We start from the raw sequence: 27,638 nt of genomic DNA, 5'->3' as shown, positions 1-27,638 counted from the left end.
TCATGTTAAGTGTTCTTAAGACAATAAATAAAATAAATTTTAAAAAATATGTAATCCAAACCTTCTAAAACTGTCATCCAAATTATCCCAAAGAGCATTTCTAAATCAGGCAAGCAATGTGGTCATTAAATATAAAGTTAGAGACATGTTTGAGCTAATATATTTCTTGGGACCAAACTTACAATCTACCAAAATTCTGTTTTGTGACCTTCATGTGTATTTTATAGAACAGGTTGAATTATAAGAAATTGCCATTATTTGACTATGCTAGACCTAAAAAATGAAAATACATTGCTGGCTGTAGTATACAATATATGTTCTATTTCTTTTTCTTTTTCTTTCTTTTTTTTTTTTAAAGATTTTATTTATTTATTTGACAGAGAGAGATCCCAAGTAGACGGAGAGGCAGGCAGAGAGAGAGAGAGAGAGGGAAGCAGGCACCCTGCTGAGCAGAGAGCCCGATGCGGGACTCGATCCCAGGACCCTGAGATCATGACCTGAGCCGAAGGCAGCGGCTTAATCCACTGAGCCACCCAGGTGCCCTCTATTTCTTTTTCTAAGACTGAGTTAAAGTAGACTATTAAATATTTATTAAAATAAAATAAAATAAAATCAACATAGAGTTGAGGATGCGAGACAAAGTGCTTAGCAGGACACAAGTGACTCTTCATTAGCAAACCTCTTGTCTTCCCTGATGTTCTTTTCTTCTCTTTCCTTAAAAGATGTTCTTCATTCCAAAGTATACTAGTTTCTCCAAAAACTTCAACATCTTCAACCCCTTCCTCTTCCCACCTATACTTATACCGTTGTCATGGATTGGAATGCCTTTCTGTTTCTGGCCCACTACCTATTTGTTCTCCAGTTCAAAGGTCACTTCCCTGTGGAGCCTTTGCTCTCAGCTGCCATTTCTCCTCCAGTCTAACCAGTGGGACCCCTGCTTTCACACCTCATGCACATCTCTATCCAGCACTTAATTCTCATTTTATAAAGATTGGTTGGTTGGCTTGTCTACTTCCCTCACTGGGGTGCAAACATTATGAGAAAGTAGTGTTTTTTTAATCTACATTCCAGAGCTCATTTCATGGAGAAGTGGTATTGAAGATACAAACATGTTTTTTTTTTAAACATAACAGCTGGAATTTCTAATTTGAGAAGTAAAGCTAATCTCTACTTGGTCTTTTACTGACATATTGTTTTAACAATAGAAAAACTTAAGAGTTTCTTCCAAGAAATTTTCTGAGGTAAGTTGATGTTATATCCCGAGCAAAGTGGAGTTTTTCCCTCCTCCTCATACTCCTTCTCCCTCTCTCTCCTCCTCCCCGAGCCCTCCCCTCCCCTTTCTTCCTATTCTTCTTTCTCTTTTCCTTCTCTTCCTCCTCCTTCTGCTGCTGCTGCTGCTGCTGCTGCTTTTGTCAGTTTATGTTTAAGGAAGGCAATGTCTTGCCCTTGGTTAGCAGGCAAATTAGCAGTAGATCAAGCCAGGATTAAAAAAATACTTATTTTTTCCATATTTGTTTAGTCAGGAAAAAGCTATTGAATATCTCCTATGATCCAAAGGTTCTATTAGGCAGATACATTTATCATTCATCAAAAATATTTTTCTTGCCTGTCTTTTTTACTTTTATATCTAACATTTTTAAAGCTGAAACACACCTTAGAGTGTGTCTACAGTAATGTGAAAGCAACAAAACAGAAGTTGTATTGTATGTGAAATTGTATATTAAAGGTAATGATAGAGTGAGCTCCATACATGGCAATTAGTTTACAATGTGCTCCCACAAATGCACTCAGATACCATGATTAATGCTCCCTGGAGCATTCAGTCCCTGTAACTAGCTCTCATTGTACTTACCAGAACCCTACTCTCCCAGGATATTGTGATAAATACCATGTTGGTTTTAATATTGCTCTAAGCTGTTAGGTCTGGGTGTGAGGGAGTGGTGAGATGAAATAGAGATAAAATGCAAAGTTTATGTTCTGGTTGCATAGAAAGAAATCAGTAAGGAATCAAGCCAGCAACTCTTAAGTGAGGTTTTCGGGTGACATAGGTCATCTCCCTCAAATACAGGCCCAGACCCAGTCTGTGGGGATTATAATGGCTCACAAGTGCTGTTTCACATTGGTTTTGTGTTGGGTGTGTCTGGAAGCTAAACATCAGAAGATGAAAGGAAGAAAGAGAAAACTAGTCTCCACATCACAGGAGCAGAGATGTATCTGAAACCTCACCCCTACTCTCCTGGGATAGCCCTTCAACAGAGGAGGGACTCTCGGAGAATGACATCATCAACAGACAACCCCATTAGTTGATGGGACTGGTGAGTGGCCAACCCAGAAGACACCTCAGCAAGGAACAGATAACATGATTAGAGAGCACTACCCACGTCAGTAAATATTCACTGTTACGGACTGCATGTTTGTGTCCCCCAGAATTCATTATGTGGATCCCTAATTCCCAAGGTGATGGTATTTGGGGATGGGGCCTTTGGGAGGTAATTAGGGTAGATAAAGTTGTAAAGGGAGGATTCTCATGATAGGATTGGTGTTTTTGTAAGAAGAGACACCAGACATTGCGCATGCTCCCTCTCTCCATGTATACGTATCACCGGTAGGTCACCTGAGGACATAGTGAGAAGGTGGACATCTGTGAGCCAGAAAGAGAGACTTCGCCAGAAACAGAACAGGCCCACACCTTGATCTTGGGCTTCCCATCCTCTAGAACTGTGAGATAATTAGTTCTGTTGTCGAAGCCACACAGTCTATAATATTTTGTTATGGTGGCCCAAGCAGACCAACACATTCATATCCACCAGACAGTACTCCTCTTGGGCTAGGTGTCCTGTACGTTCAATTCCTGAATCCCTAGCCCTTCACACACACACACACACACACACACACACACACACACACACACACAAGAAAAAGGAAGAGCAGGGAAGGAAAGGCAAAATAAAACCGGAGCCTCCTTTTGTCAACTTACATGAGAGTTTTCTGTCTTGGTCATTCAACAAACATTTCTTAAAAGAACCTGCTGTGAGCCTGCCAGTCAGTATGTAGGTGTCAGAGAACACACAACAGTGACTAAGGCACTGGTACTTCCTGAGAGTTACTCAGGACCTGCGCCCCGTGACATGCAGGACCATCAATGCCAAAGGTTGGGGAGACTTCTAGGAGATGTCAGCTTTTGGGTATGGAAGAGATTCAGGGCAATCCACGGAGGTTTGGCTCATGAAGAATGGTAGGATTTCAGCAGGAACTACCTATTCTTTGATACTGGGATAGCCCCTAAGAATCTTGTCTCATTCATGCCTGTGTCCCACATCCAACAATAAGGGTGCACAGTAGGTACTCAAGAAACATGGTGGGATGGATGGATGAGGAAGGGGGCAGCCCTGAGAATACTGTGGTGGTGACAATGCCTGGCCCAAGTTGAAGGCCTGGGTTTAACTATGCTGGTGCTTGGGAGACCTGATGGCTCAGAGGGGATGAAAGCTGAAAAGGCAGAGGGGAGTTTGGATGCTCTCTGAAGGTATGGATGTTTTTGGAGAGGGAAGTAGCAACCATTAGAAAGCAGAATAGCATGGTCAAAGTCGAGTTTCAGGAAAATTAATCCAGTCACATTTAAAACAGATGAATTCATAATTATATGACTCTAAAAATCATTTCACCTCTCTGTGCTTCCCCTTCCTGACTAGAAGCAGGAAGGTCCCTCCTTTCTGGGTAGTACTGTGATGTGCGACACAGAGGAGATAGGCTGCATGGAAGCCCTGACATTTACTGATTGAACATGAATGGAACTGTCCGAGAGAGAGGAGAGAAGGCCCCACTGGCCAGGGGAGAGTGCCCTGTGAGGCCTGCCTGGCCCTGGAGATGCTCTTACCAGTAATCCAGTTTCAGAGGAACAGCTTCCAGGCCACCAATCTGACAGTAAGGCTCCAGGTTGGAGAGTTCATACAGCTGGATTTCACGGTTTCTGTTCAAAGATCAAGTACCATTGGAGTAAATTAAATTCCCCACTTCACTTTTGTAGAACAGTTTTTCTATTTCATGGATTCCACAAAGCAGAGACACTGGGCCAGTGAAACACCTGCCCTACTGAGCAACCTCTCTGGCTGAATCTGAGGTCTCCCTCCCCTGTTCTACCATTTGGGGACATCTCTTCTGCTTGGTTCTAAATCAGTCTGGCCTATCCTTCTCCATCAGGAGGCTGGCACAGCTTCCAGCAATATGAGCTCTGGATGCCAATAGTTGGGTCATCAGATCCCAGCTCACCATTTAGTCCCCTCATTTGTAAAATGGGGATCTCCTGTCTTTCAGGAGGGTTACAAGGATTGAAAGGACACATGAGAAAGTGATTAGTCCAGGACTTGGGACTTGCTAAGGGCTCACAAATGTGAGCTGTTGTTTATTGCAGATTACTAAAGATGGTTAGATCTGCCAAGTGGAGGGCAGAGACCCCTTTCTAGAAACTAAGGGGTTAACTCAGTGCTCTGCTAATTTCCCATGTTTCCAGCCTGCACTCTTGACCCCTTCCCTCCTGTGTTAGCTTGTCCACCTTGCAGCTGATTGAGAGAAGAACAAGTTTGTGGGTATGAGAAACACAACTCACGCTTTGACCTGTTGGCATAGAACAAATGGAGGTCACTCTCTAAATTCCAAAATCTTGCCTTTCCCTCAGTGTGAAATGTCTTTTTTTCCCACCTCTTTTCACCTGCATGTAGCTCTAGTGGTTCCCTGCCTCCAGGTGTCATAAGGCTTGCCTCATCTTCTGATTTGTCAGCTCAGAGAGTCTCTAGTAGGTTCCTGAGCAATCACTGAACTGCTATGTGCACAAAAGACATGATAATTGAATTATTGGGCACGGCTTTTAAAACAAAACTGGGCTGAATGCACACACCCAGGCATGTTGCTTTTCAGTAGTTAGTATTAATTATATTGATACATTTTAATATATTAAGAAATGTATTTTAATTATTAGATTTAACATTAAATTCGATTGTATTTAATAGCTTCTATTATCTGAGGTTGGAGTAACTGTTGGTTCATTAAAGTGGTTGAAGACTAGAGAACCAGGGGCCATTGGAGGAGACTAGATAGAAAAGAGAAACCCCTAGATTGGGAGGGGGAGTCAGAGGAAGCCCAGTAGGCAGGGCTGCAGGAATCCCCCTCAAGCTCTGCGCCTTCCCTTACCCATGCCGGGAGAGCCCTGTGTTTAGCAGCTTGACTCCTCAGTCTCCCAACCCTGGACTGCAGTTCACACCCCTGCCTCCGCACCATTCCCTTGTGCTGAACTTTTTGCTCTACCCTTGATTTGAAATTTTCCAAATTTCCTTCCCACCAAGCCACACGCCCTTCTCTGTGGCCCATTACTGAGGTTAACCAAGCAGCCCAGGATGGTGCCTGTTCATTTTCCTCCTGTTGTCATGATCAAAACCTTTAGGATCTTCAGCAGTGAGCATTATCTTTTTACAGTAGATTTTATTTTATTTTATTTTATATTTTTTTAATTTTATTTTTTATAAACATATATTTTTATCCCCAGGGGTACAGGTCTGCAAATCGCCAGGTTTACACACTTCACAGCACTCACCATAGCACGTACCCTCCCCAATATCCATAACCCCACCCCCCCTTCCAACCCCCCTCCCCCCATCAACCCTCAGTTTGTTTTGTGAGATTAAGAGTCACTTATGGTTTGTCTCCCTCCCAATCCCATCTTGTTTCATTTATTCTTCTCCTACTCCCTTAACCCCCCATGTTGCATCTCCTCTCCCTCATATCAGGGAGATCATATGATAGTTGTCTTCCTCCGATTGACTTATTTCGCTAAGCATGATACCCTCTAGTTCCATCCACGTCATCGCAAATGGCAAGATTTCATTTCTTTTGATGGCTGCATAGTATTCCATTGTGTATATATACCACATCTTCGTTATCCATTCGTCTGTAGATGGACATCTAGGTTCTTTCCATAGTTTGGCTATTGTAGACATTGCTGCTATAAACATTCGGGTGCACGTGCCCCTTCGGATCACTACGTTTGTATCTTTAGGGTAAATACCCAGCAGTGCAATTGCTGGGTCATAGGGTAGTTCTATTTTCAACATTTTGAGGAACCTCCATGCTGTTTTCCAGAGTGGTTGCACCAGCTACGTTTGTATCGTTAGGGTAAATACCCAGCAGTGCAATTGCTGGGTCATAGGGTAGTTCTATTTTCAACATTTTGAGGAACCTCTATGCTGTTTTCCAGAGTGGTTGCACCAGCTTGCATTCCCACCAACAGTGTAGGAGGGTTCCCCTTTCTCCGCATCCTCGCCAACATCTGTCATTTCCTGACTTGTTAATTTTAGCCATTCTGACCGGTGTGAGGTGAACTCTCATTGTGGTTTTGATTTGTATTTCCCTGATGCCGAGTGATATGGAGCACTTTTTCATGTGTCTGTTGGCCATCTGGATGTCTTCTTTGCAGAAATGTCTGTTCATGTCCTCTGCTCGTTTCTTGATTGGATTATTTGTTCTTTGGGTGTTGAGTTTGCTAAGTTCTTTATAGATTTTGGACACTAGCCCTTTATCTGATATGTCGTTTGCAAATATCTTCTCCCATTCTGTCAGTTGTCTTTTGGTTTTGTTAACTGTTTCCTTTGCTGTGCAAAAGCTTTTGATCTTGATAAAATCCCAATAGTTCATTTTTGCCCTTGCTTCCCTTGCCTTTGGTGATATTCCTAGGAAGATGTTGCTGCGGCTGAGGTTGAAGAGGTTGCTGCCTGTGTTCTCCTCAAGGATTTTGATGGATTCCTTTCTCACATTGAGATCCTTCATCCATTTTGAGTCTATTTTCGTGTGTGGTGTAAGGAAATGATCCAATTTCATTTTTCTGCATGTGGCTGTCCAATTTTCCCAACACCATTTATTGAAGAGGCTGTCTTTTTTCCATTGGACATTCTTTCCTGCTTTGTCGAAGATGAGTTGACCATAGAGTTGAGGGTCTATTTCTGGGCTCTCTATTCTGTTCCATTGATCTATGTGTCTGCTTTTGTGCCAGTACCATCCTGTCTTGATGATGACAGCTCTGTAATAGAGCTTGAAGTCCGGAATTGTGATGCCACCAACTTTGGCTTTCTTTTTCAATATTCCTTTGGCTATTCTAGGTCTTTTCTGGTTCCCTATAAATTTTAGGATTATTTGTTCCATTTCTTTGAAAAAAATGGATGGTACTTTGATAGGAATTGCATTAAATGTGTAGATTGCTTTAGGTAGCATAAACATTTTCACAATATTTATTCTTCCAATCCAGGAGCATGGAACATTTTTCCATTTCTTTGTGTCTTCCTCAAATTCTTTCATGAGTACTTTATAGTTTTCTGTGTATAGATTCTTAGTCTCTTTGGCTAGGTTTATTCCTAGGTATCTTATAGTTTTGGGTGCAATTGTAAATGGGATGGACTCCTTAATTTCTCTTTCTTCTGTCTTGTTGTTGGTGTAGAGAAATACAACAGATTTCTGTGCATTGATTTTATATCCTGACACTTTACTGAATTCCTGTAAAAGTTCTAGCAGTTTTGGAGTGGAGTCTTTTGGGTTTTCCACATATAGTATCATATCATCTGCAAAGAGTGATAGTTTGACTTCTTCTTTGCCGATTTGGATGCCTTTAATTTCCTGTTGTTGTCTGATTGCTGAGGCTAGGACTTCTAGTACTATGTTGAATAGCAGTGGTGATAACGGACATCCCTGTTGTGTTCCTGACCTTAGCAGAAAAGCTTTCAGTTTTTCTCCATTGAGAATGATATTTGCGGTGGGTTTTTCATAGATGGCTTTGATAATATTGAGGTATGTGCCATCTATCCCTACACTTTGAAGAGTTTTGATCAGGAAGGGATGCTGTACTTTGTCAAATGCTTTTTCAGCATCTATGGAGAGGATCATATGGTTCTTGTTCTTTCTTTTATTAATGTGTTGTATCACGTTGATTGATTTGCAGATGTTGAACCAACCTTGCAGCCCTGGAATAAATCCGACTTGGTCGTGGTGAATAATCCTTTTAATGTACTGTTGAATCCTATTGGCTAGTATTTTGGCGAGAATTTTTGCATCTGTGTTCATCAAGGATATTGGTCTGTAGTTCTCTTTTTTGATGGGATCCTTGTCTGGTTTTGGGATCAAGGTGATGCTGGCCTCATAAAATGAGTTTGGAAGTTTTCCTTCCATTTCTATTTTTTGGAACTCTTTCAGGAGAATAGGAATTAGTTCTTCTTTAAATGTTTGGTAGAATTCCCCTGGGAAGCCATCTGGCCCTGGGCTTTTGTTTGTTTGGAGATTTTTGATGACTGTTACAATCTCCTTACTGGTTATGGGTCTGTTCAGGCTTTCTATTTCTTCCTGGTTCAGTTGTGGTAGTTTATATGTCTCTAGGAATGCATCCATTTCTTCCAGATTGTCAAATTTGTTGGCGTAGAGTTGCTCATAGTATGTTCTTATAATTGTTTGTATTTCTTTGGTGTTCGTTGTGATCTCTCCTCTTTCATTCATGATTTTATTTATTTGGGTCCTTTCTCTTATCTTTTTGATAAGTCTGGCCAGGGGTTTATCAATCTTATTAATTCTTTCAAAGAACCAGCTCCTAGTTTCGTTGGTTTGTTCTATTGTTTTTTGGTTTCTATTTCACTGATTTCTGCTCTGATCTTTATGATTTCTCTTCTCCTGCTGGGTTTAGGGTTTCTTTCTTGTTCTTTCTCCAGCTCCTTTAGGTGTAGGATTAGGTTGTGTACCTGAGACCTTTCTTGTTTCTTGAGAAAGGCTTGTACTGCTATATATTTTCCTCTCAGGACTGCCTTTGTTGTGTCCCACAGATTTTGAACCATTGTGTTTTCATTATCATTTGTTTCCATGAATTTGTTTCAATTCTTCTTTAATTTCGTGGTTGACCCATTCATTCTTTAGAAGGATGCTGTTTAGTCTCCATGTATTTAGGTTCTTTCCAAATTTCCTCGTGTGTGAGTTCTAGCTTCAGAGCATTGTGGTCTGAAAATATGCAGGGAATGATCCCAATCTTTTGATACCGGTTGAGACCTGATTTAGGTCCGAGGATGTGATCTATTCTGGAGAATGTTCCATGTGCACTAGAGAAGAATGTGTATTCTGTTGCTTTGGGATGAAAAGTTCCGAATATATCTGTGATGTCCATCTGGTCCAGTGTGTCATTTAAGGTCTTTATTTCCTTGCTGACCTTTTGCTTGGATGATCTGTCCATTTCAGTGAGGGGAGTGTTAAAATCCCCTACTATTATTGTATTATTGTCGATGTGTTTCTTTGATTTTGTTATTAATTGGTTTATATAGTTGGCTGCTCCCATGTTAGGGGCATAGATATTTAAAATTGTTAGATCTTCTTGTTGGACAGATCCTTTGAGTATGATATAGTGTCCTTCCTCATCTCTTATTATAGTCTTTGGCTCAAAATCTAATTGATCTGATATAAGGATTGCCACTCCTGCTTTCTTCTGATGTCCATTAGCATGGTAAATTCTTTTCCACCCCCTCACTTTAAATCTGGAGTTGTCTTCGGGTTTAAGATGAGTTTCTTGTAGGCAACATATAGTGGGTTTTGTTTTTTTATCCATTCTGATACCCTGTGTCTTTTGATTGGGGCATTTAGCCCATTAACATTCGGGGCAAGTATTGAGAGATATGAATTTAGTGCCATTGTATTGCCTGTAAGGTGACTGTTATTGTATATTGTCTCTGTTTCTTTCTGATCTACTACTTTTAGGGTCTTTCTTTGCTTAGAGGACCCCTTTCAATATTTCCTGTAGAGCTGGTTTGGTGTTTGCAAATTCTTTCAGTTTTTGTTTGCCCTGGAAGCTTTTAATCTCTCCTTCTATTTTCAATGATAGCCTAGCTGGATATAGTATTCTTGGCTGCATGTTTTTCTGTGCCCTGAATATATCATGCCAGCTCTTTCTGGCCTGCCAGGTCTCTGTGGATAAGTCTGCTGCCAATCTAATATTTTTACCATTGTACGTTACAGACTTCTTTTCCCGGGCTGCTTTCAGGATCTTCTCTTTGTCACTAAGACTTGTAAATTTTACTATTAGGTGATGGGGTGTGGACCTATTCTTATTGATTTTGAGGGGGGTTCTCTGAACCGCCTGGATTTTGATGCTTGTTCCCTTTGCCATATTGGGGAAATTCTCTCCAATAATTCTCTCCAATATACCTTCTGCTCCCCTCTCTGTTTCCTCTTCTTCTGGAATCCCAATTATTCTAATGTTGATTCGTCTTATGGTGTCACTTATCTCTCGAATTCTCCCCTCGTGGTCCAGTAGCTGTTTGTCCCTCTTTTGCTCAGCTTCTTTATTCTCTGTCATTTGGTCTTCTATATCGCCAATTCTTTCTTCTGCCTCATTTATCCTAGCAGTGAGAGCCTCCATTTTTTATTGTACCTCATTAATAGCTTTTTTGATTTCAACTTGGTTAGCTTTTAGTTCTTTTATTTCTCCATAAAGGGCTTTTATATCTCCCGAGAGGGTTGCTTTAATATCTTCCATGCCTTTTCCAAGCCTGGCTAGAACCTTGAGAATCATCATTCTGAACTCTATATCAGACATGTTACCAATGTCTGTATTGATTAGGTCCCTAGCCTTTGGTACTGCTTCTTGTTCTTTTTTTGTTGTTGTGAATTTTTCCGCCTTGTCATTTTGTCCAGATAAGAGTATATGAAGGAGCAAGTAAAATACTAAAAGGGTGGCAACAACCCCAGGAAAATATGCTTTAGCCAAATCAGAAGAGATCCCAAATCGTGAGGGGGGAGAAAGGGGATAAAAAGGGGTTCAGAAAGAAAAAAAAAACTATTAAAAAAAGAAAGCCGATAAAGAAAAAATATAAAAAGGAAAAATATATATATATATATTAGATAAACTATTTAAGAAACGTTAAAAAAGAAAATGGTAAAAGTTAAAAAAATTTAGCAGAAGAAGAGAAAAAAAATTGAAAAAGAAAAAAAAATTAAATTAATTGCAAGGCTAAAGAATCATGGGGAGAAAGTGATGAGTTCCGTGCTTTGCTTTCTTCTCCTCTGGAATTCCGCCGCTCTCCTTGGTATTGAAACTGCACTCCTTGGTACGTGAACTTGGTCCTGGCTGGGTTTCTTGTTGATCTTCTGGGGGAGGGGCCTGTTGTAGTGATTCTCAAGCGTCTTTGCCCCAGGCGGAGTTGCACTGCCCTTACCCGGGGCCGGGCTGAGTAATCCGCCCGGGTTTGCTGGGTTCGCTTTCGGGAGCTTTTGTTCCCTGAGCGCTTTCCGTAGAGTTCTGGAAGACTGGAATGAAGATGGCGGCCTCCCGGTCTCTGGCACGGAGGAGCCGAGAGCCCGGGGCGCCACTCCTCCGTGCGCCCTCAGAGAATAGCGCCCAATTACTCCCGTCACCCTGGCTTCAGGCCGCGCTCCGAGCTGACTGAGCCCGCGACCAGTTCAAGGTAACCCCGAGTTTAGAGCTCACTCCTCAGCTCTGTCTCTGTAGCTGGCTTCCCTGTTCTAATACCGGTAAGCTCTGTGACACTCAGACACCCCCGATCCTTCTGTGACCCTGTGGGACCTGAGGCCGCGCTGACCCCGCCTGGGCTTCACCCCAGTTAAGCCTCTGGAGCGATGTCCCTCAGCGGAACAGACTTTTAAAAGTCCTGATTTTGTGCTCCATTGCTCTGCCGCTCGCCAGGAATCGGCCCCCCCATCCCGCGGTCTGTCTTCCAGTCGCTTTGGATTCACTTCTCCGCCAGTCCTACCTTTCAGATAGTGGTTGATTTTCTGTTTCTAGAATTGCTGTTCTTCTTCTCTTCTATCTCCCATTGGATTTGTAGGTGTTTGCAATCTTTAGATAAGCGATCTAGCTGATCTCCCGCTACCTGAAGTAGTCTCAGCCTGCTACTTCTCCGCCATCTTGACTCCTCTAGATTTTATTTTTTGAATGAGTCCAAAGCACTTTAGACTGAATTTTGGTAAATAATAAAATAGGAATATTATTTTGAATATAAAATAAAATGTGCTAAGAGGTCATAAGACTGATTTTTTCCCCCATCTGGCCCATACTGTCACTCTGGAATTATTCCAGAAGAAGGCCTCTTTCGGTGTTGGAGATAATGACATCACTGAAATGGGCCAAACAAGGCCTTAACTTTGCAAAGTAGCTTTGACTGATATTATGAGTTCTAACATGTTTTAAAAAGGGCTTCATGACCTTTAAATACCACAGATGTGTATGTGTCTGTGTAAACTCACACATGGCAATGAATTTCATAACACAATGATTGTTTACTTCCAATTGAAGAGCTGCAGACACTCACCCAGTCACTATGAGCAGCTTGTTGTACTGTGGCATGCTGATGACATCCGTTACCAACCTGGGCTTCCGACTTGTGGACTTGTCCTAATGTGTTGAAGAGTGGAAATAAACAAAAATATGTCTTTTAATGATAAGACAGTTTGACAGTAGGCATGCTTAAAATTATAGGTTTTTTAAAAAAATTGATGCTCTCCTTCAAGTATAAAGAACTTGCTACATAGACTCGAAGAGCCCCCTTTATTTCCTCTCTCTAGGGAGGGCTTCTTTTGGCACCCTGAGGGGTTTAGGATAGCTGTAACTTCTAGTGTAGACGATAAGTTTCCGGAGGGCTGAGATGGGCTTCTATATCCCCAGTACCCAGCAGAGAGCCTAGGCTGGGCTCAAATATTGTTGAATGATATAATAAAAAAAAGAAATGATTTTAAAGATAGGCTATATTGTGAAATAGGTCAGGCATTTTTATTCCTATCCTAAGTCTACTTCCCAAATGTCTTCTGCCTTCTGAATTTCTGATTCTGTGATTCAATAAGAAGCCAAACCCTAGCATAGCTGCCTAAACTGAAATAATCATTAACAGGAAAAAAACAATAAAAAATTCTTTTCCATTTGTCATTCATTAAGACATATGATAAATTACATGATGGAGTCATGTGTAATTCATTACTCCATTTGATTTTAGAAGCAAAATGAAGCATTATCTTGTACTACATATAGAGATCACATTTTATTTGCATTCTATAGACTAGCAAAAGCCAACATGAATATATTACATTCAAGGACACAATTTCTGTAATCATGCCACTTGAAGAGCAGTTTAAAATAGCACATAAAATCAAACTGGAGCACTCAGCATCCTTATCAAATGAAAATCACATACAAAAACTCTCTTTCTTCTTTTCAACTTCAGCTGCAGGGACCAGAAATAAATCGCTCCATCTTCTCTGATCATGATTAAGGTGTCGTCAGGCATAGAGAGAATGCGCAGTACGGGACCCCCATATGACAGCCCTTGTAGCACAGCAGGCAGCTGGAAGGAAACCTCTTTCTGTCAGGCCAAAGCATCCGCTTGCTCTGAATACTCTAGCTGCAGATACGTGCACAAGCCATCCTGGAGGATAAAGGAAAATTCATTAAACATCTACTACGTTCCTTTGTTTCAAAATTTCTCTTTACCATCAGAGTATGGGTAACTCCACCCCTGGACATGCCATAATTATTAGTACTCACCAGCTCATCAGTATGCCAAAAATGTAAGGGTAATAACTTGGATGTGCCCATTCAGCTGGGGTTGGAAGTCTGTTACCCACTTGGGCTCCCTTCCCCACTCCCAGGGTCTCTCTCTCTAAAGGAGATGGTGGTGATGGTGATGACGATGATGGTGATGATGATGATGATAGTGGTGGGGGTTGTGATTGACAGTACACTACGTTCCATGCAACATAGACCTTCCCTTCAAGTCTCATGATAACTGTATGACATAGATACTATTGTTCTTCTCTTTTACATATCTGGAAACCCCAGCTTTGAAAGGTTAAATAGCTTGCCTAAGATCAAACAACTAGTAAGTGCCTGGCCAGAGACTGAAGTCCTTATCAGTCTGACTGCACAGTTCCCACCCACCAGTATATGCCTCATTTAGAATCTCAGCAGTACACCTAGGGAAAAGAAGTCTGTGGTCAGAGGGAAGGGGTGGGGATACTGTAGGGTCTGGAACATTTCTTTTCTCTCCACTTCCCCAAAGCCTCACTTCATTAGAGCCTCCCCTTCTCTTCTCTGGAATCCTGACTTCCTATTCACGTCAGATGATAATGTAAATGCTTCCATTTGATTTTGCTGGGGAATTGACCCAAGGTCTGAATAGAGGTATCTTACTGTTCAAGTTGTCATTTTAGAAATTAATTCATCCTGGGACAGTAGAAGGGCACTGACAGACGCAATGGCAGAGAATGTTTAAAGACTATGTCTCAGCTCATTATTACACAACTCAAATTGGGGATTATTAATGATGATGATATCTGTTGAGAATTTACTTTGTGGCTGTCCCTGTTCTAAATACCTTACATGTGTTAACTGATCTGATTATCATCAGGTGTTTTTTGCTCATAGAATTTCTTGCTCACTGGTGTTTCATGTTTGCTTTGGGGTAAGATGACAAGTGTATCCTTTACTTCTTAGTTTTAGGAAACCCTTCTTGGAACTTTCCTTAGCTACTGAAATCCCTAGTTAAACTATTCCAACAAGAAGATCTAAGAATTTTAAATATTTATGCCCCTAACATGGGAGCAGCCAATTATATAAATCAATAACAAAATCAAAGAAATACATTGACAATAATACAATAATAATAGGAGACTTTAACAGCCCACTCACTGAAATGGACAGATCATCTAAGTAAAAGATCATCAAGGAAATAAAGGCTTTAAATGACACACTGGACCAGATGGACATCACAGATATATTTAGAACATTCCATCCCAAGGCAACAAAATACACATTCTTCTCTAGTGCACATGTAACATTCTACAGAATAGATCACATCCTGGGTCACAAACCAGGTCTCAACCAGTACCAAAAGATTGGCATAATTCCCTGCATATTTTCAGACCACAATGCTTTGAAACTAGAACTCAACCACAAGAGGAAAATTGGAAAGAACTCAAATACATGGAGGCTAAAGAGCATCCTACTAAAGAATGAATGGGTCAAACAGGAAATTAAGAATTTTAAAAGTTCATGGAAACAAATGGAAATGAAAACACAAGTGTTCAAAATCTTTGGACACAGCAAAGGCAGTCCCAAGAGGAAAGTATATAGCAGTACAAGCCTTTCTGAAGAAACAGGAAAGGTCAAGTACACAACCTAAACCTACAAGTATACAACCTAAACCTAAACACAACCTAAACCTCCTAAAGCAGCTGGAGAAAGAACAGCAAAGAAAGCCTAAACTCAGCTGGAGAAAAGAAATAATAAAGATCAGAGTAGAAATCAATGAAATAGAACTCAAAAGAACAGTAGAACAAATCAATGAAACTAGGAGCTGATTCTTGAATTAATAAGATTGATAAACTCCTGGCCAGACTTATCAAAAAGAAAAGACAAAAGACCCAACTTAATAAAATCATGAATGAAAGAGGAGAGATCACAACCAACACCAAAGAAGTACAAACAACTATAAGAACATATGAGCAACCATACACCAGCAAACTTGACAATCTGGAAGAAAAGGACACATTTCTAGAGACATATAAACTATCAAAACTGAACCAGGAAGAAATAGAAAACCTGAACAGACCCATAAACCATAAGGAGATTGAAGCAGTCATCAAAAATCTCTCAAAAAACAAGAGCTCAGGGCCAGACAGCTTCCCAGGGGAATTCTACCAAACATCTAAAGAAGAATCAATACTTATCTCCTGAAACTGTTCCAAAAAATAGAAATGGATGGAAAACTTCCAAACTCGTGAGGCCAGCATTACCTTGATCCCAAAACCAGACAAAGACCCCATCAAAAAAGAATTATAGACCAATATCCTCAATGTACACGGATGCAAAAATTCTCATCAAAATACTAAGCCAATAGGATACAACAGTACATAAAAAGGATTATTCACCATGATTAAGTGGGATTTATTCCTGGGCTGCAAGGTTGTTTCAACATCCACAAATCAATCAGTGTGATACAATACATTAATAAAAGAACAAGAACCATATGATACTCTCAATGGATGCTGAAAAAGCATTTGACAAAGTACAGCATCCTTTCTTGATCAAAACTCTTCACAGTATAGGGATAGAGGGTACATTCCTCAATATCATCGAAGTCATCTATAAAAAACCCACAGCAAATATCATTCTCAATGGGGAAAACTGAGAGCTTTTCCTCTAAGGTCGGGAACATGGCAGGGCTGTCCACTCACACCACTGCTATTCAAGATAGTACTAGAAGTCCTAGCCTCAGCAATCACACAACAAAAAGAAATTAAGGGCATCCGAATCAGCAAAGAAGAAGACAAATTTTCACTCTTTGCAGATATGATACTTTATGTGAAAAACCCAAAAGACTCCACTCCAAAACTTCACACAGGAATTCAGTAAAGTGTCAAGATATAAAATCAATCCACAGAAATCAGTTGCATTGCTATACACCAACAGCAAGACAGAAGACAGAGAAATTAAGGAGTTGATCCTATTTATAATTGCACCCAAAACCATAAGATACGTAGGAATAAACCTAACCAAAGAGGCAAAGAATCTGTACTCAGAAAACCATACAGTACTCATGAAAGAAATGGAGGAAGACACAAAGAAATGGAAAAATGGTCCATGCTCATGGATTGAAAGAAAAAATGTTGTGAAAATGTCTATGCTACCCAAAGCAGTCTACACACTTAATGCAATCCCTATCAAAATACTGTCAATTCCTTTTTAAAGAAATGGAACAAATAATCCTAAAATTTATATGGAACCAGAAAAGACCCTGAATAGCTAGAGGAATGTTGAAAAAGAAAACCAAAGTTGGTGGCATCATAATTCCAGACTTCAAGCTCTATTACAAAGCTGTAATCATCAAGACAGTATGGTAGTGACACAAAAACAGACATATAGATCAATGGAACAGAATAGAGAGTCCAGAAATAGACCCCCAACTCTATGGTCAACTAATCTTCAACAAAGCAGGAAAGAATGTCCAATGGAAAAAAGAGTCTCTTCAACAAACAGTGTTGGGAAAATTGGACAGCCACCTGCGTAAGAACGAAATTGGACCATTTCATTATACCACACACAAAAATAGACTCAAAATGGATGAAAGACCTCAACATGAGATAGGAATCCATCAAAATCCTTGAGGAGAACACAGGCAACAATCTCTTCAACCTCAGCTGCAGCAACTTCTTCCTAGAAACATCACCAAAGGCAAGGGGAGCAAGGGCAAAAATGAACTATTGGGACTTCATCAAGATCAAAAGCTTTTGCACAACAAGAGAAACAATCAACAAAACCAAAAGACAACTGACAGAATGGGAGAAGATATTTGCAAATGACATATCAGATAAAGGGTTAGTATCCAAAAATCTATAAAGAACTTAATCAAACTCAACACCTAAAGAACAAATAATCCAATCAAGAAATAGGCAGAAGACATGAACAGTCATTTCTGCAAAGAAGACATCCAAATTGCCAAAAGACACGTGAAAAATTGCTCAACATCACTCACCATCAGGGAAATTCAAATCAAAATCACAGTGAGATACCACCTAACACCAGTCAGAATGGGTAAAATTAATAAGTCAGGAAACGACAGATGTTGGCATAGATGTGGAGAAAGGGGAACCCTCCTACATTGTTGGTGGGAATGCAAGCTGGTGCAGCCATTCTTGAAAACAGTATGGAGGTTCCTCAAAAAGTTGAAAATAGAGCTACACTACAACCCAGCAATTGCACTACAGGGTATTTACTCTAAATATACAAATGTAGTGATTCAAAGAGGCACATCCACCCGAATGTTTACAGCAGCAATGTGCACAATAGCCGAACTATGGAAAGAACCTAGATGTCCATCAACAGATGAATGGATAAAGAAGATGTGGTACACACACACACACACACACACACACACACAGTGGGATACTATGCAGCCATCAAAAAACCCCCAAATCCTGCCATTTGCTACGAAATGGATGGAACTAGAGGATATTATGCTAAGCAAAGTAAGTCAATCAGAGAAAGACAATTATCATATGATCTCTCTGATATGAGGAATTTGAGAGGCAGGGTGGGGGTTTGTGGTGGGTAGGGATGGAAAAAATGAAACAAGATGGGAGTGGGGAGGGAGACAAACCATAAGAGACTCTTAATCTCAGGAAACAAACTGAGGGTTGCTGGGGGTTGGGGGAAGGGATAGGTAGCTGGATTATGGACATTGGGAAGGGCATGTGCTATGGTGAGTGCTGTGAATTGTGTAAGACTGATGATTCATAGACCTATACCCCTGAAGCAAGTAATAAATTATGTGTTAATAAGAATTTAAAAAATATGGAGGGGTGAGCCAAAAAAGAAAGAAAAAAAGCTCCTATGAACACTTCAAAAAATTATTTTTGAGTATTAGAAAGATTATTCTATGAACGGCAGAGTAGATTTCTTCTGTGTGGCTATAGTAAGCAGACTACATAATGGACCCACACATCACACATGATCCCTACCTCTTGGTATTCATGGTCTATGTAATCCCCTCCCCTTGAGTAGCTTACTTGTAGCCAATAGAATACCTAATGTAGAGGGTAATGCCTTTTCCATGATTAGATTACATGAGATCCTAACTTTGGTCTTACTAACAGGCTCTCTCCTTGGTTGGCTTTGATGAGACCAGCTGATCTGTTATGAGCTGCCATATAGAAAGGCCCCCATGGCAAGGAACTGAGGGCAACCTCTGGCCAACAGCCAGCGAGGAACTGATTCCTGGCAACAATCATATGTGCTTGGAAGTGGATCCTTCCCCCGTCAAGGTTTCAGATGAGACCCAAGCCATAGTTACCAGCTTGTTGCAGCCTCGTGAGAGACCCTGAAGCAAAGAACCTAGCTAAGCCATGATTTGATTCCTAACTCATAAAACTGTAAGATAATAAATATGTATCTGTTTTAAGTTACTAAGTTTGTTGTAATTTGCTATGGCAGCTCAAAAGAATAGAAATTGAGCTAATGGGTAGAAGGTGAAGAAAGACCAATTTCAGTTCATCAAGGGGGGGAAGGTTTCCAAGATCAGAGCTCTCTAACCTTGAAATAGACTGCCTTGTAAGGCATTGTGTTTTTGTTAGCTGAGGGTATTCAAGTGTATGCTGAGTCAGGGCTTAGCAAAGAAGAGAATGTGAGCATTGAAGGGGCTATATACTATATAAGGTCCTTTGAAACCCCAAGATTCTGTAATTTCAGGAATATATATGGAAGGTAACTTCAACAGAAATAATAAGGTTATATGTCTCTTTGGGGGAGTAAGATGTTGGCTTTTCTCTTATAAGTCCCACGGGTATTTGCTATTGTGTAGTAATGGCAGTAAAAGGGAGAAAATAAGATGATGCCTGGTGTTCAAGACACCAAGGCATTGCCCCTTGATGAATCAACACTCAGTGCCAGTGGAGGGGTTGTGAGGAAAGGCCCTGGCTGTGGACCTCAGCTCAGCCCCACTTCCCTCTAAGTCAGGCTCAAATGGAGACACATCATACTCCTCTGAGGATGACAGTGCAGACTTCACCATGGCAACTAGACAATACCATGCACATAATATACAACAAATGTTTTTGAAATGAATGCCCAAACAAACCAAAACACCCAGAGGGATAACTTCAAGAAGAGCATAGGGCCACAGAAGGAATGGGAAACAGAAAAGCTCAGGATGAAAGCAATCACTGCCTGGGCTCAAGATGCCCACTCAGACCACCTTGTCTCCAGAAGGCAGTGCGTGGGAGAGCTGTGGGCATGCCTGGGCATCCTGGAACTCCAAACAAGGTACATCAGACAAGGGTCATGCAGTGTCACAAGCCATGGCAGGATTCAGGCAGGGCATGGGCCACCAGATGGTCTCACTTTGGTGGTGGAGGACCTGTGTCTATGAATAATTAGGCTCTGCCCAAGGTACTGCTTTCTCAGCATGATTATGTGGGATTCTAAGGAACACTGGACTGCTTCCTCCACACATGGATTCACTCACAGAAGAAGCACAGGTTGAACACCAATGGTATGCCAAGTCCTGAGCCAGATGCTGAGGCCTCAGAACTGAAAAGTGTGTTACTTGCCCTCACAGCATTCACTGTATAGTAGGGTCACAAACAAGCAAACAGTGTAAGACAAAATGATTAGTTCTGTGCTACAGGTAGCTATAGATGACTATCAGGTTAAAAGGAGAAGCATCTATTAATTTCTAGGGAAGTTAGGATATACCCCTTCAAGTCCACAATGGCTGAACTTCCTTAACATCATTCATTCATTCAACATGGCACCTGCATGTGCCAAACATGGTGCTAGATTCTTGGAATATTCTAAAAAAATCAGAATTCAGAGAGTCATTACTTAAGCAAGAGAGGGGAGGAGAGCATTCTAAGCAAAGTATAGTAAAGGTATAGAAATAAGAAAATAGGTCATTACTCTCTCTGCTCCCCCCCAACACTGAAGGCTTAGTGGACTTGGAGACTAAGACCCTTCTTCCTGTAGATGCTACCTCTGTCTAAAATGCTCACCCTATACACTATGCTCTTCCTAAATGTTATTCTTTCGTGCCCTCCCTCCCCTTTTTGGCGTTAGCTTTTGATTAAGTTAACATTTCCTAGAAAGAGCAAAGGAGATACTTCCTGTTTTTTAGCCAGTACTAGAATATGAAACCCTAGAATAGTGGAGAAGACCTGGGGCTTTGGTTGTTCCTCTTAGCCATTCTTCCTTACTAAAGAACACACAACTTTTTTTTTTTAATCTATCTATCTATCTATTTATTTTCAGCGTAACAGTATTCATCGTTTTTGCACTATACCCAGTGCTCCATGCAACTTTCAACTGGATACATGCCTCCTCAGAAAAAAAGACCATATTTATCTGCCAACTTTCACAGCTAGATATGACATATGATTAATTTCTGACTAAAGAAATTAAAAATGTCACAGGGAGCTCCTGGGAATTGTCCTTAAAGGAAAGGAGTAGATCTCTCTTTGCCTCTTCTCCCTGCCTGCTGCCTAGAATGAGAGCATGTTGGCTAGAGTCCAAGCTGTCATCTTGAGCCATGAAGAGGAGTCCACGTGCTGAAGGTGGGAGAGCAGCAAAGCAGGACAAGTCTGTCCTGATGATTTCATGAGGCCCTTTTGACCACCTGACTTTAAATGAGAGAAAATATTTACCTTGCTTCAGTCTTGGTGGCTTAGCGTTTTCTGTCACTCTGTGGGTGAACCTAATGCTAACTGACATACTGAGCATTAGTTGTAGACCAGAATTTGAATCCCAGATGCTTTCCTTAGTAGCTGAGGGACTTCAGGCAAGTTATTCAGATTCTCTAAACCTCTGTCTTTTCAGTTACAAAATAAGAATAACAATTCCTTCTGAATTAAGTTATTCTGATATTCTGGAGACTAATGAAATATGAAAAGACCCTAAGACAGTGTGGTCACATAGTCAAAAATCAATTAATTGTTTGATAAATAAATGAAGAAAGACATGGCTTCATGGCTCCTTGGTGATATACTGCATAAAATTAAGCTTAGTACAAATGGTTCCAAATAATCTGATCCTTGTTCCACATTCCTTTGCACACATTCCCCTAGATGCATGCAACAGGCATCATGCTGGCTCTTGTCTTTGAGCCTCTGGGAATGCTGTTCCTTCTTGCAGGCCTTGCCCATCTTTCCTTCATTCATGCAGTGATTCCCTTCATCCCTTAAAACTCAGCCCAAGATTTAACTCCTTTAGGCCTGACTTCCTGGTCTGGTTGACATGCCCTCATAACAACCATGCTTAATTCTAGAGTGGCTCTAGGCTGTATCTTGACTGACTGTGTGCCACAGGGGCTAAAATAAAGCCCCTTAGTAAATATTTACTAAGTGAATATTGCCCCAGTAAAGATTTACTGAATGAATGAATGAATGAGTGAATGAATGAATGAATGAGTGAGTAAATGAATGAATGAGAGGATAAGGGAATAAGTGGCTGACTAGGTGGGCAGGAATTCTAAAAATATAGATAATTAGACTGCTTTGATTAAAAAGATCTAGAATGTTGGTAAAACACCGAGGAATTTATCCATTTAAAACACTCTTCTCTCTTCCCAACAGAAGTTCTTTGTATGGTATTGCACAAATAGAGGGGAGACTGTTTAAAAATAGTTCCATTTAATGATCACTTCTCATTGTAGAAGAAATTTTAAACACACCTAAACTTGTACTGTAGCCCTTGAAACTCTGGGCTTTGCACTTAAAAGGGGGCATGTTTTTGTTCAAATCTCAGGGACAAGATCAAAGAGGTTTACCTTGAGTTTGTTTTTATATATAATTTAAGATGTAATCAGGAAACCTAGCAAGTAGTACTTAAAGAGCTTCTCATTTTGTATGTGTATTTTATCTCAGGAATAAAACCTTATTTATTGCTATGGACTCAATGTTTGTATTCACCACACCCCAATTCATATGTTGAAGTCTTAATGCCGGATGTGATGGTATTAGGAGGTGGGGCCTTTGGGAGGTCCTTAGGTCATGAAGATGGAAGCTTTGTGAATGATATCTGTGTTCTTAGGAAAGAGATCCCACAGAGCTCCCAAGTCCCTTCTGCTACAGGAGGACCCAAGGAAAAGTCTACAACCTGGAAGAGAGCCCTCATCTGACCCTGATCTCAAACTTCTAGTCCCTAGGACTGTAAGGAATGGATGTTTGTTTTTTGTAAGCCACCCAGTTTGTGGTATTTTGTTATAGGAGCCTGAATACCCGTTCATTAAGATTTCATATTTTGAGTTAATAACCAGGCTAAACAATATGGCAGAGGGTATGTTTAAACTGTTTCATTCCAGCAGATCGGGTATTGAAGGGGGATCCACACTCTTTGGAAATAATAGGTATGCAGATCTTCCTCAAGTTTTCATGGGATACATCCTGATGATCCCATCCTAAGTTGAAAATAATGTAAGTGGAAAATGCATTTAATATACCTAACCTACCAAACATCATAGCTTAGCCTAGCCCACCTTAAATATTAGTCTCCAGCAGGGCCACATTTTCTAATACAAAGTCTGTTTTATGATGGAGTGTTGAATACTATTTTAAAAATGACAAACAGAATGGTTTGCCTGGGTACAGAATGGTTCTCAGTGCATTGTCAGGTGTTGACCCTTGTGAGCACATGGCTGACTGGGTGCTGTGGCTGCTGCCCAGCCTCATGAGAGAGGATCAGACTGCATATCACTAGCTCTGGAGGAAAGATAAAGATTCAAAGTATGGTTTCTACTAACTGCATGGCTTTCACACTATCTTGAAGTCAAAGCATCCTAGGTTGGGGACCATCTACAGAAATAATTAGTGATAGAGAAAGAGCCTTTCTCTCCTTTTCAATAAAAGTCTCTAAATATCTTGCTGGTCTAGCATATTTTCAATAATTTTAAAAAAAATATTTTTCCAGGTAAACTGTTCTATGAATCAGGTAGGTACTAGCAGAAATCACAGTTTAGAGCTGAGAGTGATCTTACAGAGAGAACATCAAGATTAATTGGTTCATACAGGTAAAGTTTTAACTGTGGTTTTCAATCATCCAACATTTATAAAATCCATTTTCTTTATTCTGTGACCTCATACTCTGTTTCATTATGCATTTGAAAGTTTCCATGTCCAGCAGCTGTCTTCCTCTCTTTTCATACTCCTAGGAGGGAAAAAGAATAATTAATGATGAACATAGCTGCATTTTGTTTAGTCTAGGAGTAAGAGCCCAAAGGATTGAATGTCTAATTAGACTTACCTAAACCCTGTCAACTTCTAACATAGTATTTCTTTCGTTCATTTCTCTGATGCACTCACAAATTATTTCTAATTCCATTAAAAAATGACAATTAAGGTGAATTTATTCTTCATTGCTATTTTATAGGAATTAAAAGGATTGCACTTTTCACTGAAACCATCAAGGGGAGAATCAAATTACCCAGATGAATATTTAGACAGCTCACCTGGTCAATTCCTACCTGAAAGAGTGCACTCAAGTTCTGTAGCTCTTCTAAGGTCACTTGATGTTCGATCTTATCAAAACAAAAAGAAAATAAATTTAAAAACATATAATACTAATGATAATGCCCATAAAATGCAATTTCTGGGAACCCATTGTTTCTCTCTTTATGAGAGGCCCATGAAATAGCTGAGCCCCTGAGTAATACTTAGGCTATTCCAACCCACATTTTTCCTAGTTTCTACTCCAATTCAATTGACTCTTCAGTCCCCACTTCTGGAGGAAGGTTGGCTGGATGGGACTGGAAGGAAGGAAGAGGTGAGGTAGTAGAAGGAAAGGAGAAGGGCACAGACTAATCATGACCTGGATGGAAATGGGAAAAGGGAGATTGAAAATATTTTGCTACATCATAGTCCAAAGATTCTCTCCTGTCAGGCAACCTGTGCACTAGACTTGCTTTCTGCCATGTCCTCTGTGTTCTCCCCCATCCCACCCATTCTGTCTCACCTCAGGCTAAACCAGGAGGAGGTCTAGAGAGAAGTTATCTGGGTTCTCTTTTTCTGGGGTACATTTTCTGAAGCTATGTCTAGAGGTTCTTGGTGTTAGGGAAATGGGCCATCTTTTAGTCCTTAGCTCAATAAACAGACCACCAGAGGATGTCTCCTATTGCCTCCAGTTTCTGAGCTACGATCTCAACAATTTGGCTTTCATTATTGAAAATCTCTAAATTTCTGGCTTAGAATGATTGAATAAACTGTGACCAGTTGGTAAAGCCAAGTCAAGCTCTGGTGTTTGTGCATCATCTCATAAGTCTTAAGGAAGATAGCAAAGGATGGAACTGGCTATTTCCCCAATAGGATCATTCTCTGAAATCATTATGACCAGCTTCCAAGCTTCCAAGGTGATGGCCTTTACCATAAAACTCAGACTGACACCAAAGCCATTGAGAGACCCATCATTTTATAAAATTGAAGTACCTTTCAAATTCTGTCTTGAACGGACCCATAATTACTTTTTATTTGCTTTTATCAAGGAACAAAATTGGAAACCTAGCTCTAGAATGGGAAAACACTCCACCTGAAAATTCTATTAAAATTTCCCTGTAGGACATTTTTGGCAAGGCCTGAAAGGTAATATTAAAAGGCTGACTAGGGGAATGATCTCAATAGTATGAAAGATGATTCCATCACACTGAGGGGCCATTTCACTTAGCCAACAAAAGTTATGACCACTGAATGAATTCAAAATCATCTTGGACCAAACCTTCTCTAGATCCAAAAAAGCAGATGAGAGTTTACCAGGCTTACACACAACATGTATCAGGAAAAGGTATGTGAATCTGAGGCCTAACAAGATGGTACCTTTAAAAGCGTGTGACTTCTCTTCCTGCACCCTAGATGTGAGTGCCAGGAGGTGAAACAATATTTTAAAGAATTTGAAAATTATTTCTCTTAAGATTGAAAAATTATGGGGAAGACATGCTATTATTTCCATTTTTTTACATTGCATTTTTCTGAGCCTTTATGATTTTAAATATACAATATAAATACTTTATGAGCCTATATGTTAATAAGATATTTGTATTCCTAAACAAAATAACTCTAGATTTGTATAGGGCAATCAAAACATTACATATATGTTATACTTCTGTCTTTCCATTGCCCCTGATACCTTTTCCTCTTAGCTTCAAAATTTCCTAATATTCTATACTGTGTAATTATTTGTCCACTAACTCCCTTATTATGTAAAATTGGCCTTTGACCTTTCTCTACTTCCATTACTGAAAGAGAAAAAACAACCAAAAAATTGCCCTACCTCCCAGGAGGGGGCTCCCCAATCCAGAAAGAGACAAGCTCATCTTCTCTCAATAAATTTACTAGAAATGCTGCTGAGAGAGTAGTGTGAACGCCATCACTAATAGTAGTAATGAAGGATGTGAAATCTACTGCCAGAGGGATTATATAATTTATAAAGTGCTTTATGGTAATTTTCATTTAAGTATAAAATGTACCCAAAAAGCCTCACTTTCTCCCCAGACCCATCCCCAGAAAATATTCTATCCCTCCCCACTTCCTCCTACACTCATGACCCTCATACAGCCTTCTGATCTTCAGATCTTTCGAGGTTTCCTATTTGTTATTGTCGTCATTCTGTTCCATCCTAGCTACAAATGGAGTTTTTCCTGCATCCCCTTCTCCCACTTTCCACAAAAATAAGGAAATGGATGAAAGGTAAGTATTTTTCAGGCTTGCAGTACAAAACTATGTTAACTAAATTTCCATTGCACTTAAGAAAAACAGTTCTTAAATCTCACAGACCTCATCAAATTTTCATATGTCGTGACGGAAATCAAAAAACCAATGATCATTAGCCAACTTCTTTTGAAAAGGCAGCAAAATAAATACGTTTTGGAGAAACACGGCTACAAAACAGAGCCATTATTGTGCTTTTCCTTGAAAATATAAATCAGGCCTTCACATAATTGCATGTTTTTAAAGGCAAATTTGGAACACAAAGCAGAGAAAACATATGTCCCTTCTGGGTACTCCTGTGCTTGGCAGAGCTTGAAAATTCGTAACTGCCATCGACAGCAAGTCACATTGTATCACTAAAAAGCTTGAATGACTTGTTTTCCTACAAATAAAAACAGGGAGAAAAGCCTGACTATTTTATTTCCAAACTATCATAGCTATAGTGACAACCATAAATAATTCAGTCTACAATTGTGGAGTCAAATTTTAAAGATATTATCTATAGCCCAGCAATGCATTTTGCTTTACTCAAATGCAATTTCATAGAAAATTACCTGGATAATTCTCTAATATCCTATATTAGAGGGGATTCATGGACCTATGATTCTGCTTGTCCTTACATTGCAGTCTCCCCAAAGCAAGTGGTTTTTATGATTAGAGTGGTTTTCCCATAAGAATTCATTCGCCTGCTGGTTGCTCATTTGCATTGCAAATGAGCTCTCATATTGTTACAACCCAACATCTCTGTGCTTCCCACTGTAAGAGTCTCCTCAGTCGGGTTGGTTTAGGGGTAATTTCACATCTACGACAAGGGAATTGACTAATTAATCGAATAAAGTATCCTTTGAAAATCTGTTCCTTGAGAGGTTGTCTCTATAGCTTCAGAAAATAGATATGATCCTGTGGTCTTAAGATTCTGAAAGAGAAAATGACTCCAGAGGGTTTGGGGAGTTCTATGGGTTGAAATCTAGGCGATCCCGTGGCAGACCATCCAGATGAAGAGGAAAGGGGGCAGGCTACAGGGAGTTCTCCAGTGAACCTAGATGGGGACAGCATTTGTGTGCAAGAGGATCATAGCTTAACCTAGGAAGTAGAGGAGAAAATGGTGGGGGGATGGGGACCTGGGTGACTATCCCAGGAACTCTGGAACCCACCCTCTGCCATGGGTCTAAAATAGATGATTGTGGGGCGCCTGGGTGGCTCAGTAGGTTAAAGCCTCTACCTTTGGCTCAGATCATGATCCCAGGGTCCTGAGATCGAGCCCCACATCGGGCTCTCTCCTCCTCAGGGAGCCTGCTTCCTCCTCCCTCTCTGCCTGCCTCTCTGCCTACTTGTGATCTCTGTCTGTCAAATAAATAAATAAAGTCTTAAAAAAATAAAAA

The 27,638-nt window shown here is 40.3% G+C and overlaps 1 protein-coding gene across 1 annotated transcript in view; it reads right to left on the bottom strand.

Annotated features, from left to right (window-relative positions):
• LOC125095612 (WD repeat-containing protein on Y chromosome-like) overlaps positions 1–27,638 on the bottom strand; it is a 136,195-nt gene that overhangs the window by 91,749 nt on the left and 16,808 nt on the right. Inside the window, 6 exon segments of the mRNA XM_047722051.1 lie at positions 3,878–3,970; positions 12,336–12,418; positions 13,212–13,442; positions 18,664–18,716; positions 23,605–23,707; positions 24,024–24,077. Coding sequence (XP_047578007.1) covers positions 3,878–3,970; positions 12,336–12,418; positions 13,212–13,442; positions 18,664–18,716; positions 23,605–23,707; positions 24,024–24,077 — 617 coding nt within the window.

The sequence above is a fragment of the Lutra lutra genome, chromosome 3, assembly GCF_902655055.1.
Source record: "Lutra lutra chromosome 3, mLutLut1.2, whole genome shotgun sequence".
Lineage (NCBI taxonomy): Eukaryota > Metazoa > Chordata > Mammalia > Carnivora > Mustelidae > Lutra > Lutra lutra.
This window is presented reverse-complemented; position numbering and strand designations above follow the sequence as displayed.